Below are 21,107 nucleotides of genomic sequence, written 5' to 3' on the forward strand. Positions count from 1 at the left end.
GTGGTGGTAACATGCCTAGAGCCCTCTGGGCATGTAACAACTCCTGTGTTGTTCTGCCATCCTGGTCACAACTGCCCCGCTCGGCAGACCGGAAGTTCCTGGGGTCTTGAGTCTCCTTGGAGCCCAGAACCTAGCAGAGGCCCTGGCAGAGGGAACACTCCGCTATGGTGGAGTTCACTCCCGTCCCGGCTCAGACTCTGTGTACTCTCACTTAAATTATTAAACATACACATGTTCGAGTGAGGAGAGACTCAAAATGTTTTATTCCCCACGGAGAAATCACTTGCCCAAAGAATCGAAGAGAAATAAGTATGAACAAAACTATGCTCTGAGCTATGAAAAATGCAAATGTTTGTCAATAAATACATCTACATAACAACTCCATGTCCCTCAAGGTCCCCGCTGCCTCCGGCCGGGAGATCCCTTGCAGTGGGTTACCCTGAAGAGGATGCAGTTGCCTTGGTAAGCCTCGAGAAAGCCACAGAGACGGGAAGGGCGAAAACATGAGGCCAACAATTCAAAACCTTTTCATCTTTTGTTTTTTTTATTTTAAATTACAAAGGATGTTGCATACACAGATGAGTCTGTATCTGACTAGAAGTGCCAAGGGGTTGGAAGGTGACAGAGCACAAAGGCAACATTGGAGTTGCCTTTTCTTGTGGAAAGAAAAACTGCACAACTATTAACCAACATTTAATAGAATAAATGTTAAACAGCTCATGCGTCAACAAGATAAAGTTCTTTCTAGACAAAAGACAAGACTGAATCCAATAAAGTTTTATAGCTCCAGTTGTGGGGAAGGGGACAGGGGAACAAAACAACGGAATATGACAGCATTACAAACAGGATCCTGTGTGGCTATGCGAGAGAGGCGGCCACATTGCATGAACAAATGCTTTGAATTCTTGCCCTTCCGCTCCTCTGCGACTTCTTGTGCGCGGTCAGCCCTAGCATCACCTAACCACCAGCGCCAAGTTACAGGCCGAACTCTAGGGTCAGAAGGTGAAGAGGGCAGGCAGTGGAATACAGTGTCATAAAAATGTGCTGGGAAGGCAGGTACAGTACACACATACACATTTCTGTTATTTGGTTCAGGGGGGAGGGGAGGAAGGGCGAAGGGCAAGACACAGTCGTCAGTCCCGTCCCATCCACCTGGAATTGAATGAGCCACATCACTGTGTTCACATCGGTACGAGAGAGGCAAACCTCGTTCACCTAGAACTTGGCACACGGAAATACCAGACTCAGGTTCTGCACTGGTCACCGACACGTCTCCGGAATACTATTGGAAAGTAGTTTTAAGGTTCTAGTCCCCCTCACGACTACCCCCACATCTTTCTTCTCTAAACGGAAATGGCAGTTTGGCAGAATTCCGTTCCTAGGTGCAGTGTCTACGATGCCAGTCCATTCACTAGGCGTGAGGGTTCAAGGTTATGCTTCAACACAGCCCCGCCTGCCCGTGGAGGCGGTCCACGTTCAGTAGTACATTTCATCATCTTTCCCCACATGCCGATTCCTTAACGTGAGACAACCATCCCTACAGCTGATGGTCATTGGTACATCCCAATGTGTTTGAAAGAGTAAAAAAACATGGAGTCATCTTCTCATAATGCCCTTATTAAGATTACAAAGATTACAAAAGAACCCACAAGTATTACGGCACTGTGTGAGACATATTTGTCATGATTCGAGGGAAGAACAAGACTGGAGTTTTGTGCAAAGTTGTGGAAATGGCCTCAGTTCCATGGGAAATGGTATTCCACAATAGACTTCGCTAGAAGGATAACTGAAACCTTTTACTTTAACACTGAAAGCTTAATTCAATGCATTCTCAAAATTCAAGTTTCAAGATTCGGAGAGATGCTAACATTCTGTTACATAATGAACTAGAAAATACTTAGACAGACTTTCAGGAAGACTATATAAAGAAAGGGAACCTAAGTTTTTGTTAATTCCTGCTGAAGGCAACTTGAATTTGTCTCTTAGAAAGTGAACTAAATCTTAGCAGCTAAAATATTTTTTAAAGGTATGGAATAAAGAAAAGCACATCCATTCTTGACATTTTGGTGAATAAACTAACAGCTTTATTAATGAAGGCAAACATCGGATAACTGTAGGAATATTATATATAAAAAAGAAATCCAAACGAACAGCATTGTATTTTAAAAGTACTGCACTTCTGTTTCTTTTAAAAGAGACTTGTCATCTGTTTTATAAAACAAACAAAACGGGTACGCTTCTAAAAAATTCTGGAAAAATGAAAGAGTCAATTTCAAGCGGATGAATGGAACACACCTTTCTTTAAATGCAGACTATTGCGAAGGAGCAAATAAAGTCAAGCATCAGAAAGAAGATGTATGACAAACTCATGAAAGTCAGAAAAAAGGGATGTGGTGAAATTACCGCTCATCTTTCCCCCTCATATTCAAAGACCACTCAAAACTGGTCTTTCATACAAATATAAAATAACTCTAGAGAGAGGGAATTTGAAACCGTACCCATCTGAACTCCTTCATGATGTTTTTGTAATAGCTCTGATTTTCTTACCAAAAAGGTCAAAGTGAAAGACTGAGGAAGTGGAGGGAATGAAGACGTTTTGTTTTCATGTACAAGTAAGGCACAATATAAAGCCACATCATAATCTATCATGAAGAATACAGGAAGGGACAAGAATCATATATGGTACAGTAGAACAAGCAATCGTATTGACTGAAAAAGTGTGGCACCCAATTCAAAACTCAGACAAGATCTTAACAAGAACAACTGGACAGCATGCTTTCATATGGAGACAAACTCTACAAAGATCCAGTGTATCGAAAACAAGGAAGAACGCTTTTTGTGTGTTTTTTTTTGTTTTTGTTTTTAAATCATAGTTCTAGAGTCAACGTTCCTATCATTGCTCTGGAACAAGGGGTTCGTTGGAGGTGAATTCACAATGCCTTCACTGAGAGTAGGATTCTGGACTTCATTAGGACTGTCTGGATACCATGTATGAACACAGAAGACCTTCAGAGGGGTCTTCACCCAAAAACACATGCCACAATTTCAAAAACAGAACATGTATAATTGTTGGGGTTTTTACATTACCCTTATAAGATCTCTTTGTGTGGTACACTAAACGGATATATTTAATGACAATAGAGGAAGCAGATTATTACTGGCATTAAAGTACAACCATTTCTAGACGGTTTTAAATGCCACAGAGTCCCCTGGTTAAAATGTAAAGCTGCACAGCTTGCCTATGTCATCTTTATGATAAAGTTAAACAGCAAGAGGATTTCACTTTCACTCTACATTTTCTGCCAGGTTTTTATTGAGATCAAGTATCGCTGCAGCATTCTGACCAGCCCAGATTTAGCAGCAAATGGCAGGAATCATATAAAATGCAATTTTTTTTTTTTAACAAAGTGCTTTTCTAAGATATACATACATATATAAATAGGTACAAAATAAAGTGTCAACATTAAAAAGCTCAACTATTTAAAAGCTTTTAACTATTTAACTTAAGTAGTACATATAAAACACTGAAATGCAAGGATATGGAATCTACTAAACAGATTCAAAATCTTTTTTGAAATGCAAGACCAAAAAATCAAATTCTGGTTTGCAGAGAGGAAAAAAGTATCAAAAACCAGAATTTCTAACAGAGCAGCTAGAAAGGGGCAATTTTATAAACCTCATCAGTTGAATCTCTATCACGGAGTGATTTTCACCTGATTGCAAAACTGCCAGATTTTGGAATACATTTTAGTTTGCCAGACACACTCCGTCAAAACTTCATACACTCCCAAGTTACAAACTTGTGCTTTGCCTTCTCCCAGTGAAAAGGAAAAACTTTAAACAATGAACTAATATACTCTATTCAGCCCTCGAGCTGAGCTTTCCTTCTGCTCGGTGTGAATGCACTACGCAGGTACATTTCCACCAAGCTCACGGGAAATTCGGTGCGTCCCAGTTCACAAGGTCCCAGAAGCTCGTTAAGCACTGCTCAGATGTTGCTGTGTGTGTTAGATCCAAGCCTTTATAAGCTATAGCTTCATGTGCTGTCACTTACAAATGGGCGGGGGTGAGGTGAGTCAAAGAAAACGAAATACACTAGATAGACAAAATATAACTAAAGAATAAATCCTCCGACGGGTAATGGAGAAATAGATACTCTCCCAGCAGCTAGGTCTGAAATTTTTGGTATTATTTTTTCTGGTTAGGTAGGGATTTTTTTTTAAAGTATAGTTGTTGTTTTTTTTTTCAGAGTTCAAATCGCAAGATTTGAGAGTAAAACAGTAAGAGAGACAGGATGGAAAGATCTGTGGAAAGGTTTATAATGTCGCCTTGACAAAGAAATTCCTCCTCGAGAGGTAAAGCTTTAACACAGTTAAAACACTGACTAAGGAAGCTGTTTTATGTGAGCAAAACAGAGCACCTAAAAACTAAATGTGTTACTATTTCTCAGTTCTAGAAACTATAAAAGAAGTCACATGTAAGTCTGGAGAAGCTAGTTTGAAAATACCTGTACAAAAATATAAAAATCTATAAATTTTGTTTTTGTTTTAAGCTTGTGTTGATCTTTGAAAATATTACATGCACAATAATACATCAATTGGAAAAGTGGCAACTAAAGAATTAGATATTTTTAGCTTTTCTCTTTCTTTACATATATATATGTACATAATACAATAAAAATAATCTGTATTTTGGTTGTTTGGTGGAAGTATACTACAATAAGCTAAATAACTTTTAAGTTTTCAAGGTCAAAAACTATTTTATCAATAGCTTACTAAAATGAAATATATTAAAATTTCCTACAATAAGTGCAGAAATAAAAAAGACAGACATCTAAATGGCCACCAACTTATCTACTATGGAAGCGAACTAGAGGAACAGCAAAATAATATTTGTATGTGTAGATGCTCCTTCTGTAGATAATTGGACCCAACAGAAATAAAATTCACAGTTCAGTAAGATCCCTAACCCTGACCTTTCCATTTTCTTTTTTTCTTCTTTTAGTCATACATTCATACAGTATCATGTAAGCTGTGCAAAACTTTACTTAGACTGGCAGTTTGCCATATCAGTTGCATTTGTCTTTGGTACAAAAAATAAAACAATCGCAATAATGTGCAAGTGTCTTCTTCCGGCCAAGTACCGAAATATGAGTTTTCTAGAGCCATCTTTTTTTTGTTTGTTTTTTGTTTTTGTTTTTTTTATACAATACATAGACTCTGTGGCATATTATCTACATTTCAACATAGTCCTATATACATTCAAAAAATCTGAAAAAGAGTTGCAACAAAAAAACATTTAAACCCCATAATTTTTCCATCTATATATCTTGTTTTTCCTCCTTAGGGTTTTCATCATACAAAATATTACCAGTTTTATAGTTTCTCCAAAATACAAGGCACAAAGAATATGCTTTTTTTTTTTCTTACTTGCACTGACAATATATATATATATATATATATATATATATATATATATATTATATATATTTATATATACCATATTGAGCTCAGAAAATGAATATCTAATATGGCACAAGGGCATGAGTGCTGGGTTGTGCCATATACAAGTGACATTAATGGTTGTGGAAAATTAGAACAAAAAGCAATAATTCTAAAAACAACCTAAACTGCTTTTTAAAAATGCTTCCTCGATTTTTTTGTGTGGTTCAGAGCATAAACCTGCCACAATATATGGCATTTACTAATATCTTCACCCCTCCAAAATGTTTTTCTTTAACAGATTTTTGAAATCTGTACCTAAACGCTTAAACACACGAGTTCCAATTCTGATGCCAGTAGCAGTTGTAACCATGGTTTATGCTCTGAAAATGCAGTAATCAAGTATTTTGGATCATGCGTCACTTATGCTACTTAGTTCTTAAAACAATGTAACCTAATTGTAAATGTGTACATAATGCCAAACTGACATGCAAAACAGAATGAAAATTTACAATGAGTAACGTAACGAACTCAGACATTGCTGACCAGTGGTCCGAGGCTGATTACACTTTTGATGCTGGTATCCTTAGTCCTACAAGGCCTCCGGTGGGATTGCCTTCTGCGGTCTTCTCTAACACTTGGTTAACAAATTCTGAGGTTTGCCCAGCAACGGGGAGACCTGAGGAAAAGCACAAATAGGCACACTTAGACACAGAAAGGGGGGGGGGGGTTGGAGGGAGTGTGCTGGCCCTCAGTGGACACGGGTCCCTGATGAGTGCTCTGCTCCTTGCCACTGCAGCCCAGAAAATAACTCCACAATTAAAACTGGAGCCCACAATTTTAAGATTAAAAGGGTCAAATCAAGGATGACCATAAAGAATAGTTAATCAACAGTTTAAAGTGGGGTAGATGACAAGTAATTACAGCCCAAAAGACAAAAATGAATCAAAGAAATGCCCGCACACCTTTGCTTCTGCACTACTTTGACCCCCAGGAAAAGGCACTTTGGTTTGCTTCTCTCTTGTCTCCTCCCCACCTGCTGGCTTGGGTGCTCCCTTAGCCGCCGGCCACATGGCTGCACTGGCATGCAGTGACTTGTCTCTCTAGGATAAACTTTCTTTTCCTGCTTCTCTCCTGTGTCCTCTCTCTTGTGGCTGCACATGCATGACCATCTCATGAGCAAATGCCATTTGTTTTACCTTAACCAAAAACGGGGGATTCTGTGAAGTTTGAAGTTAGAAAAGCTATCACGAACAAAACTTTCTTTTGAAAGTTAAAAAAGAACTAACTTCACATACAAATAAATAACAGAAAAGTATCAAGGTCAAAATCCCATAAAAAGTTGCTATAAGACCAAAGAAAATAAGAAGATTGCTACAAGCAATAAAAGTATGCCTAAAAGGCACGAATAACCATAAAAAGGATGAAAACCATAACCCAGTATTATTTCAAAATGAACCAAAGACATTAAAGAAAATGATACAAGATATGAAAGAACAGCATAATGAGAAATAGAAAAACAGAAATAAGATGACAGAACTCAGAAAAGAATTAGAAATTAAAAAAAATAATAACCCTTGAAATTAAGGAAAAACTAAAAGGAACACAAGAGCAAATAAATGTAACAGATAATGCTTTTAAGAGAAACAGAAGGGAAGGGGAGAAAGAAATTTAACAATAAAAATGGGCAAAAATAGGCAAAGAACCAACCCACAGGTAGTAAGTCTTATAGAAGCAGCCAGAGCCCAGGAGGAAGCACGGAGGAGACTGGGCTGTTCCAGAGGAAGCTTGTCCCTCCTCAGGCAGGAGGCGCAGATGACCTTTCCTTCAGCTAAGAAAAAACACAGCTCTTCCACCAACCCTCTCTCCTTCGCTGCTGCTAACGACACTATGACCTACTCTACGCTTCAAAAGCTATTTTCGTGTAATGAATGTATGCGCTCTTGTTTAGAAACGCCTGATTTAAAAAGAAAAAAAATAAAGAGATTGGAAACTACATACTGAAAGAGCACACTGCACATGAGAATAGCAACCTAAAATTCCCAATGCCAAGATACAGGCGAGCAAAACTACTTCAATTAAAGAAAAAGAAAAAAAAAAAATCCTGTTGACTTCTAGGCAAAAATAGCAAATAACTTATATAGAAAAAAATTAGGCAATTATTAGCTTTCCAATAGCAACACTTAGTGCCAGAGAAAAATGGAGAAACATATCTAACATACTCAAAGAAAGAAAGTATGAGTCAAGGATTTTGTATCTGGCACAACTGACTTTTAGATGTAAAGGGAATACACAAACTTATCAACATAGAAGGCCTTTAAATTAAAAAGTAAGCCGAGACCAGTTTGGCTCAGTGGATAGAGCGTTGGCCTGCAGACTGAAAGGTCCCGGGTTCGATTCCGGGCAAGGGCATGTACCTTGGTTGCGGGCACATCCCCAATAGGGGGTGTGCAAGAAGCAGCTGATCGATGATTCTCTCTCATCGATGTTTCTAGCTCTCTATCCCTCTCTCTTCCTCTCTGTAAAAAATCAATAAAATATATATATTTTTTTAAAAATTAAGAAGGCAAAAAGAAAATTTTCTCATAGTACTAAATTCCTCCCTTTACTTAGCAAAGACTGAAAAGCATTTTGGAGCACAAGAAACAGAAGACAGAATGCACTGAAAGAACATAAAACAAAAGCCGTTAAACAAAGAGCATATAATGCAGCCAAAGCAATTGCTTGGTGCCTCAGGCTCCTCACTGACTGGCTCTGCCTCCACCCCCAGGGATGCTCCTGATCTGAGTGATCTGCCCGGTGCCTGTGTGAGCTCCCCCTGCTCTCCTGGTTAGGGAGCTGTGCCTGACTTTAGGATGCCTACCTCTGTTCCTCCCCACCTATAATAATAAAAGCATGACATACACTGGAACACCTGCCAAAGGAAGCTGCAGCGGTGGGGGTTGAGGCAGAGGCCCCCAGCCTCAGTGGCAGAGACAGCAGAGGTGGTGGTAGAGGCCAAGACAGCCAAAGCCGAGGCAGAGGTGGCGCCGTGGTGGTAGGGGCCAAGACAGCCTCCTTTGCAGTGGGGGCCGAGCCCCTTGCACGAATTTCGTGCATCGGGCTTCTAGTGTTACATAATCTGTTCAGGAATGGAGCTCAGACAGCCAAGTTTGTCAGAATCCTGTGGAGTGTATTAGGGGTAAAACGAATAGGTGAGCACCTCAACTACAGTATGAACTGCAGGCCTGACTGCTCAGAGATCTTTGTTTTCCTCCTCCCCAGAGAAAGTTAAGATTGCTAGAAGTTTTTCTTCCTTAAGAGTTAAAATAGTTCAGTGATGAGATCTAAGTACAGTAATAGGCAGTCGGTATTGATGAATGATAAATCTCAAAGGATAAAACTAAGCAGCCAAGCAATGATTCTCTCTCATCATCCATGTTTCTATTTCTCACTCCCTCTCCTTTCCTCCCTGAAATCAATAAAAATATATTTAAAAATAAAATATATATTTAAAGAGACAAAACTACTTGTAACAGAGTAACTACAATGAGATCACTTGAGTTTTTTCTTATCCTCTTGAAGCATACATTTTACACTACATGCTATTACTGTTATTCGTTATCCAGTATCCTTCTTACCAAGAGTATCTTTAATGAGGATTTCAAGCTTCTGCCCCATGTTGGGTCCTTTCTCCTCTCTTGGATTCTGTACTCGGTTTACAATCTCTTGCTTGATGGAGTTGATTACAAACAACAAATTATCTGTAAGACAGAACAAGATACTTGGAGTGTGTCACTAACATAGAAGAATTTTCTTTTAATTATGTAATAACAGATACTCAATTAAGAACTAGAAAATGTTTAAGAAAACATTAAGCAGTGATAGTTATAAGCTTTCTTATCCAAGCAGGCTAATTTCAAATGATGTGCCACTTTTTTTTTAATTTCAGAGAAGAAGGGAGAGGGGCAGAGAAACAGAAACATCCTGCAGGTCCTCCATTGGGAGGACATGCAACCCAGGCATGTGCCCCTGATCCGAAGGAACCCAGGCCCCTTCAGTCTGCGGGCCGATGCTCTACCCACTGAGCCAAACCAACTGGGGCTGATGTGCCACTTTGGGTGAAACACTGCAGACATGTGTCAATGTCCACTGTCCTGTAAAGCAGCGTTTTTCAACCGCTGTTCCTGGTGTTGCCTGGTGTGCCGTAGGTGCAGACAAGACAAGAATTTTATAATTTTTCACTATTTTGTTTACTTAATATTTCATAATAAAGTAATTATAAAATACTTTCTTTGTGTTTATTTGATTCCTATTCAATAGAATTACTTTATATATAGTCAATATAGGCACAGAGTTAAACTTTTTAACATTTTCTAATGGTGGTGTGCCTCGTGATTTTTTTCATGAAACAAGTGTGCCTTTGCCCAAAAAAAGGTTGAAAAACACTGCTGTAAAGAACTTGCCCTATTTTTCCTCATAGCTGTAAGACCTATGGCAGTGCCTGCTGTATCGATTCTTAAGATCTTAGTAAATGTTTATTAAATAAATCAAAGTCCTTCAAAGACTAAAGCTTTAAGAACTAATTTCCCTATCTTAAAAAGCTTAAAGAGAAAGAGCAAAATTAACCAAAAGTAAATAAGAGGAAAATAATAAATATAATAGCAAAAATCAATGAAGCTGAACACAAACATGTAACAGAGAGAGTTAACAAAGCCTAAAGCTGGTTCTTTGAAAACACCAACAAAATGGATACCTCCTCCTACCCCCAATCCCCATCCCCAGCTAGACTGATAGATTGTATCTAGAATGAAAAAGGGGTCATTACTTCAGAATCTAGAGCCATTAAAAAGATAATAAGAAAATGCTATGCCAACAAATTTAACAACTTGGATGAAATGGACAAATTTCTTAAAAACAAGAAGAAATGGAAAATCTAACACCTATTTCTAGTAAGGAGTTCAATTTATAAAAAAAAATATCCCCCCCCCAAAAAAAAATACAGGTGGTTTTAAGGACAAATTCTATCAAACATACAATGAAGAAATAAAATTCATCTTAAAGTTTTTTAAAAAGATAAAGATTATGGCTCAATTCATTCCATAAGGCAAGTATAGCCCAACACCTAAATCTGACCAACACGTTATAAAAAAGAAAAATTATAGACTAATATCCCTCTTAAATATAGACACAAAAATCTTTAACAAATTATTTGCAATAGACTCTACTATAAAAAGGAAAATACACCATAACCAAGTAGTTTATTAATAATGCAAGGTTGATTTAATATTTAAAAATCGGTTAATGTAATTCACGGTATTAACAGGTGAATATGTGATATATTACTAAGGAAAAAAGGATAATACAACATGATCATTCTAATAAATGCAAAAAAATCCCTTATATGACAATATTCAATAGCTATTCATGATCAATGAAACTAGAAAAAAATTCAACTTACTCCAAATGATAGAGGCATCTCATCTACAAAAAAAGCCTAGAGCTGGTACCATAATTAAAGGTGAAAAGTTCCTGACCCCCACCCCAAAATTGCAAAGTAATCACCACTTGTATTCAATATCCTACACACTGCAATAGGGAATGAAAATAAATAAAAGGCATAAGATCAGAAAGGAAGAAATAAAACCTTCCCTAGTTAGCCCTGGCTGGTGTGGCTCAGTTGGCTGGAGCATTGTCCCACACACCGAAAGGTTGAGGGTTTGACCGCCGGTTGAGGTGCATTTCTCTCATATCAATGTGTTTTTCTCTCTCTCTCTCTTCCCCTCTCTATAAGGTCCATGGAAACATATCCTCTGGTGCAGATTAAAAAACACACAACCTTTTCCTATTTGAAAATGATAATGGCTTCAATAAAAATCCCAGAGCATCTACATATCTACTAGAACTGATAAACAAATTTAGCAATATAGAAGAATAATACTCAAAAATCCATTTCATATGCATTTATAATCAGCAAAGAGTTTGAAAATAAAGTTTCAAAAATAATTCCATTTACAGCAGTACCCCCAAAATATATAAAATACCCCGAGTAAATCTCACAAAAGATGTTCAAGCACTCTATACTGAAAATGATAAAGGTGGAGAAAAATTAAAGAAGACTTAACTAGATGGAAAGAGATACCAAGTTAATGGATTGGAAAGCTCCATTTTGTTAAAATGGTAATTCTCTCCAAACTGATTTACACACTCAAAGCAATCCAAATCAAATTTCACTAAGCTTTTTTTAAAAAAGGAGATACATTAATTCTAAAATTTATGTGGTCATGCAAAAGACCTAGAATAACCAAAACAACTTTGAAAGGAAAGAAGAAAATTAGAGGATTAGCAAGGACTAACACTAGCTGACTTTAAGATTTACTATAAAATGCAGTAATCAAGATCGTTTACATAAAATAAAGATAGACAAATAGGTCAATGGAACAGTGTTTAAAAGTAGACCTATACAAACCTGGTGAATTGATTTAACAAATGCAAAAATATACAGCCATAGAGATGTATATAATTATGGAGAAATACATTAACCGAACAACACAGAAATACAATAGATGCCAACATGTGTCCAAAGAAACATTGACCCAGAAGGTGCCCAGGGGCCACCACATCCCCTGCAGGGCGAGCCAGCTGGGCTCTAAAGACATACAAATGCCATGACATTACAGCAATCCCATCTATCCACATTCACAAAGTTCAACTCAAAACGCTTCAACAGCAAGAAAGAATAGTAGGAAAATGGAGATTTCCATTCCAAGAAGCCAACTATTGGTTCATCTAATTCATTTATCTTGATTAGAGGGGCCATTAATAAATAACATCAGTTCGTTTAACAAGTTATAAACTTCAGTTGTAAATCCTCTTTCTGCCCTCACAGATGGAAACAAGATAATCAGGATCAAGGATTAAGAAAAACTACACAAAGTTTATGAGCATCTATGTGCCAGACATCATGCTGGATTTAAGAAAATCTCGAGATACAAATAATAATCACTTTGCCACTGTTCCACTTTCTGATACAACTTACTGAAGTTGACAATTTTAGAGGCAAAGGAAAGGAGGAACACAGCCCACGCCAGAGCTTTCTAACGCCCTAGCGTGCTACGCAGGGTTCTAGGTGAAGGAGAATGGTCCTCTCCGCCCACAGAGGCCTCTTCCTATGAGCAGGACACCCTCTCACATTCCAGGATGCCTTAGAGATGATAATTCGCTGCATGTGCCATGACGTGAAAGATTGGGAAGTACTGATTTAAACCAATGATTCCCAAAATACGCTAGGAAGGTTGCATAAGAGTAACCAAGATGGTGTTAAAAATGTAAATTCCTGGCTCTCCTTGCACAGATTACAATCCAGAGGATATGGGAAGAAGCCTAGGATTCTGTATTTCAACATGCACAGAGACAAATCCATGAGCAGTCAACCCTGTAAACCAGAATCTAAACTATCCATTCAAAGGCTAAAATAAACAGTAGTCAGTAAATGTGGCTAACGCAGCAGCACCACTATGAAAGTAAGAAATTACTATGCTCACAATTAATGAGCTCCTCAGGGCAGAGATGAGATCTGACGGGAAGCCCCAGATGGAGATGCTCACACTGGGGCAGGAATGAGTAAGAAGAGCGTGTAGCTTACCGAACGGATTAACAACAAGGAGGCTGGCCTAAACCTGGGCAGAATACAGGCAAAGCAAAAAACCTAAGAAAAAGAGTGGTCAGCAAAGAAACAGGAGGTTAATCAAATTCTTAAAGCTGTAGGTTTACCGTATTCTGTGTTGAGGCCCCATAATTTCACTTTATTAGCTTCATACTGGGCTTTTTTCTTTAACCGACAAGCCCTGTGAAAGGAAGAAACAGTTAGTTCACTTTTTTTTAAGTGAACATTCAGAACTTTTTCTCTTCATTTTCTAATAGTAACCAAAAAACACTGCCTAACAACAGTAACTCATTTACCAAAAACCCACAATATAATAATTGATCTAAACTGATTTTTAAAAAATTTTAAACATATTCAAAAATAAAGCCCTCATATATTGCTGGTTGGGATATAAAATAGGACATATAGCTAACTTGAAAGTAGTAACTTTTAAAAAATATGCTTTAATACTTTGGAGATAACTAAAGACCGTTTTTCTCATAAAATTAAACATAAACATTCATTTCCTAGAGAGATGAAATCTCATGTTCACACAAACACCTGTGAGTGAGTGTTTATGGTGGCTTTACTCATAATTGCCCCAAACTGGAAACGACCCAAATGTCCTTCCGCTGGTGAACGGGTGAACTGCAGACAGCCCTCCAAAGGACCACACTCAGCAATGCAAAGGAACAGACTATTCCTCCGCACAGCAACACGGGTGAATGTCAAATGCATCGTGGCGAACCAAAGAACTCAGAGTCAAAAGGCTATCTGTTGTACGACTCCACCTCTATGACGTTCTACAAACTACAAATAAAACACAGATGGGTGGTGGGGAGGGGTTAAGGGCGGGAGAAGGGTTTACGAAGGACCATGAGGACATTTTTTAAGGTAATGAAAATGTTCAATATCTTGATTGTGGCGGTGCTTATATGATCAGGGTGTTTGCCAAAAGTCATAGAAGTGTACGCTAAAAGGGGTGAATTTTAATTACTACACAATAAAGCACGAGGCTACGATGAAAATGTTCATTGTTATACTAGACTGGAGTCCGTTTACCTCTCCCCTTTAAAAACTTTTCCCACCAAGCATCGACAGTGCCTTTTACTTTCAAAGGGAAGATTATAATTCTCTCGAAGCATTTATAAAAGTCCATTTCTGAATAACTGGTGGAGGGGCACGTGAGCTTCCACATAGGCTGGCGGCGAGGCCAGCCCCCCTCCTGGCCTTCACTCCCACCACGAGCATGCCCAGCGCTAACCGGGAGGCCAGCTTGTTCTTCTCCTTCCGGGACCGGGGCCGGGCGGTCAGGGGCAGCTCGCTGACGGGCGTCAGGTCGCTGATGACTTTGTTCAGCTTGCGCAGCTCGTTGCCTATCTGCAGCAGCTTCTTCGGGTTGGGAGTCAGGTCTTCGACGTCAGTCCTCCGGGACTTCTTTACCGCGTATTTGCCTACAGGTGGTTTAAAAGAAGAGTAAATGACACCGTCTTATTTAACAAGAGGTACATTTTCTGCAGCCCTGTGACAAGCCCTGTGGTTTTAAAACCACATCTCCCCCCGCCCCCCCCCTTTTCTTATCCAGAAGTCTTGGCACGTTTCCGAAGTCTCAGAATGCTAACACCCTCTGCTAGAACCATGGCCTTCTCTCTTTCCCGCCCTGTGACTGCAAGAAATGGCGGTGATATGATTTCCATTCCTTCCCACCTCTAGGTTTCCAGCCCCAGTATGACAGGTTCTTATTATCTGCATGGCAGTGAAAAGCATCTCAAACTTTAGGCCTGGAATGCAAGCTCACCTGCACAGAAAAATCAGGGCTAGGGTCTAATACCGTATATGGTCAGAAAAAGATTTTGGAGATTTTAGATGCTTTGGTGCTCTGACTGAAATGTGTCAGATTATATAGAGTCTTGTGTTGGACTGAAAAGTCCATCAGTAAAGGTTGCCTTTTTTGAAAGGTTGGTTTGGCATATAACTCACAGAAGACTCCAGGGCTCCTGCCCGTCACTGCAGGCATGAGGGCTGGCTCTGGCCTCGGAACCACCACACAACTTTCCTAGTGCTCCCCACATGCTTTGTGGACCTATTTACTGGTCCTGTCTTTTCAATGAGGTAGAAAAATTGATCTGAAGGCAAAAACTGAGTTTTCCTTCATTGAGAGACAGTAAAGTACAGGCCTGGGTACCAGGGAAAATGAGGCACATGCATACTTCTGATCCAACTCCAGTGTCAAAATGCTGAGCAACTGAAGTCTGCTGCAGGAGTGATTACTAGACCGCGTACTGAGCACCAATCTGACTAACGCCCTCCTCTATGGGTTAATGTAAAAGTATGGAACAGATTTTTGGATTAACATAAAAAATCACGTTTTTGCAGAAGGAATTCTATTTAATTACATCGCCCTGGGTTCACAATTCCAAATTTGACCTGCCTAAGATTATAAGCTTCTCTCAACCCTTATTTCCCACTCTTCTCTCTCCATTCCTTTTCATACGACTATTTCTCCTCTTTTCCTCCCCCTCCTTTCTTCCCCCGACCCTGTGGATCCCAATCTCCCGTCCATATTAGGCCTGGAGACTGAATGAGAATGAAAGTGAGTGCTGTAGCCCGTTCTCCTTCCCAACCCTGCGATTCATAGCAACTGTGACGGGTCAGGAATCAGAGCTTCCTGATCATTTCCTGGAAGTAGCCGGAAATGAAATCATTTTGCACAGGCTTGCCTCCCTGTCTAGGTAATGGTTCTCAACCCTGGTCAAGCTCTTTGCGCAAACACAGCAGCTCTACTGCTTCGCTCTCCAGCTTGCTAGGAAGGGGTGAACACCTACATACAATGATTAAACATGGCTTAGCATCTACGCAAAGTGACACAAAACATTTGACCACAATACCCTCTTACCGTGATGCAAGCCATTTTTCTGATACACATTACTTGGCAAGGTGTCTCGGTTCCATTCAGACGGCCTGAGCATCCTCTCTGGCTGTGACGGGGTGAGCTGTTCACTGTACTCCCAGAAGTATCTCCTTTTACCTCTCTTCCGAGAGGACACCGCAGTCATCTCCTTCAAGTCTTCCACGGAGTCATTTTCATACCCTTAAAGAGAAGAAAGCCCCACCCCAGTTTTTAATGCCACGGATCTCAATAAACCGACCAGGACAAACAAAAAGACCCTTCTATTTGTCCCTTGAAACACTTCCTTTCATCTGAAAACATCATTGCTAATCACTGGCATGTCAAAGATTATGAACCAGGTCTATACAATACCCTTTCCAATGGAAATCTCTAACTCATAAAATATTCAGACAAAGATAAGAAACATAGATGACTATACTATCTTGTTGGTGTTTCTCTTTGGTTTTTATAAGTTACTATGTGACACTCTGTATTTTCACATAGGATTGAGAGAATAATGAAATACAACTACAGAAATCTCAAAAGGACCATAAGATAATGGTACTTAGTGACTATACTGTGACCTTAAAATGTCTTTTTAATACCAACGCCTCTCAAACACCCCAACAGAAAGCTGTGTGCATTTCTGGGGTGATATCGTACTAGGCATTGAAAGCACACAAAGGGCAGTTCTACAGAGGCTATTAAAAGTGTATACGCCATGCTTGCTTCTGCAGCACATATACTAAAACTGTAACGATACAGAGAAGATTAGCATAGCCCCTGCGCAAGGATGACGTGCAAATTCGTGAAGCGTTCCATATTAAAAACAAATAAAATGTAAATGCCTATTCTAATGTTTTACTGGAAACAATCTGCATTTACTTCATTTTTTAAGAAGTTGTTTTCCTTACTAATAGGAAATTTCCGAAAATACGTAATTCTGAGCTGCTAGAACGACTGATCAGTCCCAATACAGGCTGACCTCTCACTCGCACATACCCCCAGAGAACGCCCACCGTGTATGTGTCCTATGCACTAGGGCTGGGCACCTGGGGTGGTGGGGATGGGCCAGGCACAGGACGCCCACAACCCCAAACCTAAGGTAGCCAGAAAAAACTGGGCTGCACTGGCCAAGCAGAGGGACCACTTTCCCTACTAAAAATGTGACTCCTCTGCAACTGACACTAAGAAAGTGATGACATCCAAGCGTTTGGGGGTAGGGGGGTAGAATTTTAACAGGTTTTGTTCAGATTAAGAATTAAGAATATGATTCCACTTATATGACATTCTAGAAAAGGCAACATTATAAGGACAAAGTGATTGCCAGGAGCTGGGGGTGGAGGGACTAACTATAAAGAAACGAGAGAAACTGGTGTGTGTGTGTGTGTGTGTGTGTGTGTGTGTGTGTGTGTGAGAGAGAGAGAGAGAGAGAGAGAGAGAGAGAGAGAGAGACAGAGAGAGGGAAAGAGAGAGAGAGAGAGATAGATATCAAATTCTTCTGTCTTGAGTGTGATTACATTATGACGTGCATTTTGTGAAAACTCACTGCAGGGTTTGGGCACAAAGGGAGTGGATTTTACTGTGTGAAAATTATGCCTCAAAACACATGACCTTTAAAAAGAGAATCAGTTGGAAGCAGCAAATGATTTCGAGGCAGCAGTGAGGACAAGTGCGGGACGGCATTAGCGTGCACCTGTGGTTCTTTAGAACACAGTGGCAGGCAGTGGGACCGCAATCTTTTATAAGAAATAATGCCCAAGTTCAGCGACACAATAATTTCTAGAAGTTCAATTTTTAAAAATTGTTATATAGCTTTGGCCTTTTTACTTGTGTGAATGCTTTGCTTCCAACGGAAGGATTTTATCTTGTTCCCAGTTTGCCATGTAGCTTTGGAAAAGATGCAAGGGCCTCACTGTGCCACCTGAAATGGCCTTTTAAAACAGCCCTTGTCCCGGCCAACCAAAAATCACCGGCTCGCAGTGATTACCCTCACAGGCCTAGGAACACCTAACACTGGCAGACGGACCACCCCAACACTCCCATCTTCCCACCAGCGTCAAGAACTGGTGTTCCACATTAGGTCTATTCCAGCCCAAGCATCGGGCGGACACGTGTATGTACAGCTTCCTCAGGGGGTGGAGATTATGTGTACTTCTGAGAGCCCACAGAAGTGGGGGCTTAAAGGGGTGAACCCATATCCCCAACACTACATGATATGCTCCCTTAGCTAGCAACTTGTCCTTATATGTTTCATTCAAGATACTTCATTTCTGAACCTGATAGGAAAAGATCATTAGCCCGCTCTCACAAAGAAACACACACATGGAGGGCTTAAATGACTGGGCAGAGCCTGGGACTGACTGAGGCCCCAGGACTCAAGGAGTTTAGCTCCAACGGAATGTCTCCCTTTCCCTGTGCTTCTCCAGTTGAAATGTCTAAATGGATTTAGACATGTCTAAATTCAAAGAGTCATGAAGATTTTTATTTCTTCTATCCCACCCAAATTAATTACCAGTTTTATTTACTGTTGTATAATCTGTTTTCTTTGACCTAATATTTTCACGTTTTCTTTCTTTTTAAAAATATACATATTTTTATTTTTTACAGAGAGGAGAGGAGAGGGATAGGGACTTAGAAACATTGATGAGAGAGAAACATCGATTCAGCTGCCTCTTGCACACTCCCTACTGGGTATGTGACCACAACCAAGGGTACATGCCCTTGACCGGAATCAAACCTGGGACTCTTCAGTCCTCAGGACCACGCTCTATCCGCTGAGCTAAATCAGTTAGAGCAGTGGTCGGCAAACTCATTAGTCAACAGAGCTAAATATCAACAGGACAACGATTGAAATTTCTTCTGAGAGCCAAATTTTTTAAACTTAAACTTCTTCTAATGACACTTCTTCAAAATAGACTTTCCCAGGCCATGGTATTTTGTGGAGGAGCCACACTCAAGGGGCCAAAGAGCCACAGTTTGCTGACCACGGGGTTAAGGCTATTTTCTAAGAGCATACACTACAGTACACGTTCGAGCGCACGCGCGCACACACACACAATGGACTTATTAGCTAAAGTCATCCATCTTTTAATACAGAGACTACCGTGATCCAGTAAAATGCAGAAATATTATATTCCCAGCTCACTGGTTGAGCATTTAATGTCTGTAACTATCTCTTTAAGTATGTTCTGAGAAGCACTATTACTATAAGATATGCCTTCATCCCCAAGTGAGTTCTACGGTCAAATAAGGTGTTAGAAACTCATCCTGCACCTCTCTCTGGCCGAGTCCCAGCACAGAGAAATGTATTAGAAGACAGAAATCACAACAGTAAATAGATCCAGTCAACTCTGAGCCCATGAAGATGAGGATCATGTCTATTCTGCTCATCTCTGTACAGCCAATGCCTAATGCACACAGTGCCAGACACAAAGGAGGCACTCAACATTTCCCACCAGCCCTCCCCCCTCTTTTTTTCATTTAATGGGTCACCATACTGATCTCATTCCTTCCTGACATGATTATCAAAAGAAAGTCAAAAAGGATTATTTATTGCCTAAAATTCCAAGCCCACATCTTTGGTTGGCGAGCATTACTGCCATTAAGCTGGTAAAGTCTATGGTAAAAATGTTTACTAGGGATTACAAAGTGAACTCTCATTCTGGGGGCCCAGTTCTTAATCTTACCCCATGGAACTCCGTGACCCCAAGCAATGGAGCCCGACCACAGAATAGGCTCTATTAAAACTTGGCAGCAGGTCCAGAGTGGGGACTGAAACTCCATTTACACCTCTCCTAGAGCTTTGTAGGCTCGGGCACTGTAGCAGCGGAGTGCCAAGAACCAGCATCCAGGGAGCTAGTCACCACAAAAGGGCCTTTATAAACTGTCTGCTGCAAATTAAACCAATCAACCCACTCTAAAACTAGTACTCTGAAGAAACTATAACTATTCCACTTTTCAGCTTCAAAGAATTCCTTCCTGCTTCTCACCAATAACTCACTTGTGCACCCCTGAAGTCGCTTGTTTAACTCATTCTTTCAAGAAAAGGGGACATTTTCATTAGCAAATATGAATAAAGCCCAGTTATAACCACCAAATTGTGCTGATTTAAGACTATCATACTTTTAACGTTTGTGAGAACTAATAAGTGATCCTAACCCAAGGAGGTTGGACTTGAAGTCAAATGAAAGTAAGCGAATTCAATGCCATCCAAACACTCAGCATGTTAAGTTGCACCAAGAGGAGAGCCAGCCCTGCAGAGTCTTAGGGCAGCGCCGGTTGCTTCTTAACACCAGCACGGAAATGCGGCCTACCAGGACAATACCAACTCTGACACTGTTCCCGGCTGGAACAGAGAAAACGGAAATGGCCTCTCTTCATGGACCCACTCACCCAATCTACCAATGGCCTCTCTTCATGGACCCACTCACCCCCAATCTACCAATGGCCTCTCTTCATGGACCCACTCACCCCCCAATCTACCAATGGCCTCTCTTCATGGACCCACTCACCCCCCAATCTACCAATGGCCTCTCTTCATGGACCCACTCACCCCCCAATCTACCAATGGCCTCTCTTCATGGACTCACTCACCCCCCAACACAAAACCAAGTCAAAAGCTCAAGAATGAATGTACAGGGGAGTTAGAAGTCAAAGAAGAGAAAAGCTAACACCAGAAGTGGGGCAGGCAGCACACATCGGTCCTTGCCTGGCTGCGGTGGAGGGCCTTGCTCACTGATTTATCTATTCCTTTAAACGCCAGCTGGCAAAGGGATTTCCTTCCCTACACTTTCCATTTCCCTCCGTTACTACCTGTCTCCTGCTGGCCTCCCTCCTCCCCGCCTCCTATCCTAATTCCAAACATGTCCTCAAGCCACAGGGCTGAGCTGCCAGACCCAGGACCACACTCGTCTTCCTAGGGGAGGGAGGCTAAGTAAACCACCGCTACAAAGACAACTTCCCTTGAAACATTCAAAGCAGATTTTATTAGTTTGTTGAAAAATTCTCCTGCTGAGGAGGAAAGACGATTGTTCTATCTAGACTATATAGCATTCAAAAGTAAACCAAAGACAAGGCGAAACCTCCTTTCCTCCATATTAAACTTAATGTACCTTTTCCTTAGTTGCAACCCCACCCAAGTCAAACAACG

At 40.3% G+C, this 21,107-nt stretch overlaps 1 protein-coding gene across 3 annotated transcripts in view; it reads right to left on the reverse strand.

Moving 5' to 3' along the window:
• The window catches only part of CREBRF (CREB3 regulatory factor), a 46,916-nt gene that overhangs the window by 3,257 nt on the left and 22,552 nt on the right, over positions 1–21,107 (reverse strand). For 2 of the 3 annotated variants that reach the window (XM_084886173.1, XM_084886175.1), the window contains exons 5-9: positions 15,962–16,156; positions 14,330–14,519; positions 13,194–13,267; positions 9,062–9,184; positions 526–6,120 (exon numbers count right to left, since the gene is read on the reverse strand). In XM_084886173.1, coding sequence (XP_084742299.1) covers positions 6,005–6,120; positions 9,062–9,184; positions 13,194–13,267; positions 14,330–14,519; positions 15,962–16,156 — 698 coding nt within the window. In that variant the 3' untranslated portion in view covers positions 526–6,004. Of the gene's footprint in view, positions 1–525; positions 6,121–9,061; positions 9,185–13,193; positions 13,268–14,329; positions 14,520–15,961; positions 16,157–21,107 lie in introns of those variants that run through there. The other variant, XM_084886174.1, reaches the window with a different exon arrangement.

Source organism: Pipistrellus hanaki (assembly GCF_964339955.1).
Source record: "Pipistrellus hanaki genome assembly, chromosome: 5".
NCBI lineage: Eukaryota > Metazoa > Chordata > Mammalia > Chiroptera > Vespertilionidae > Pipistrellus > Pipistrellus hanaki.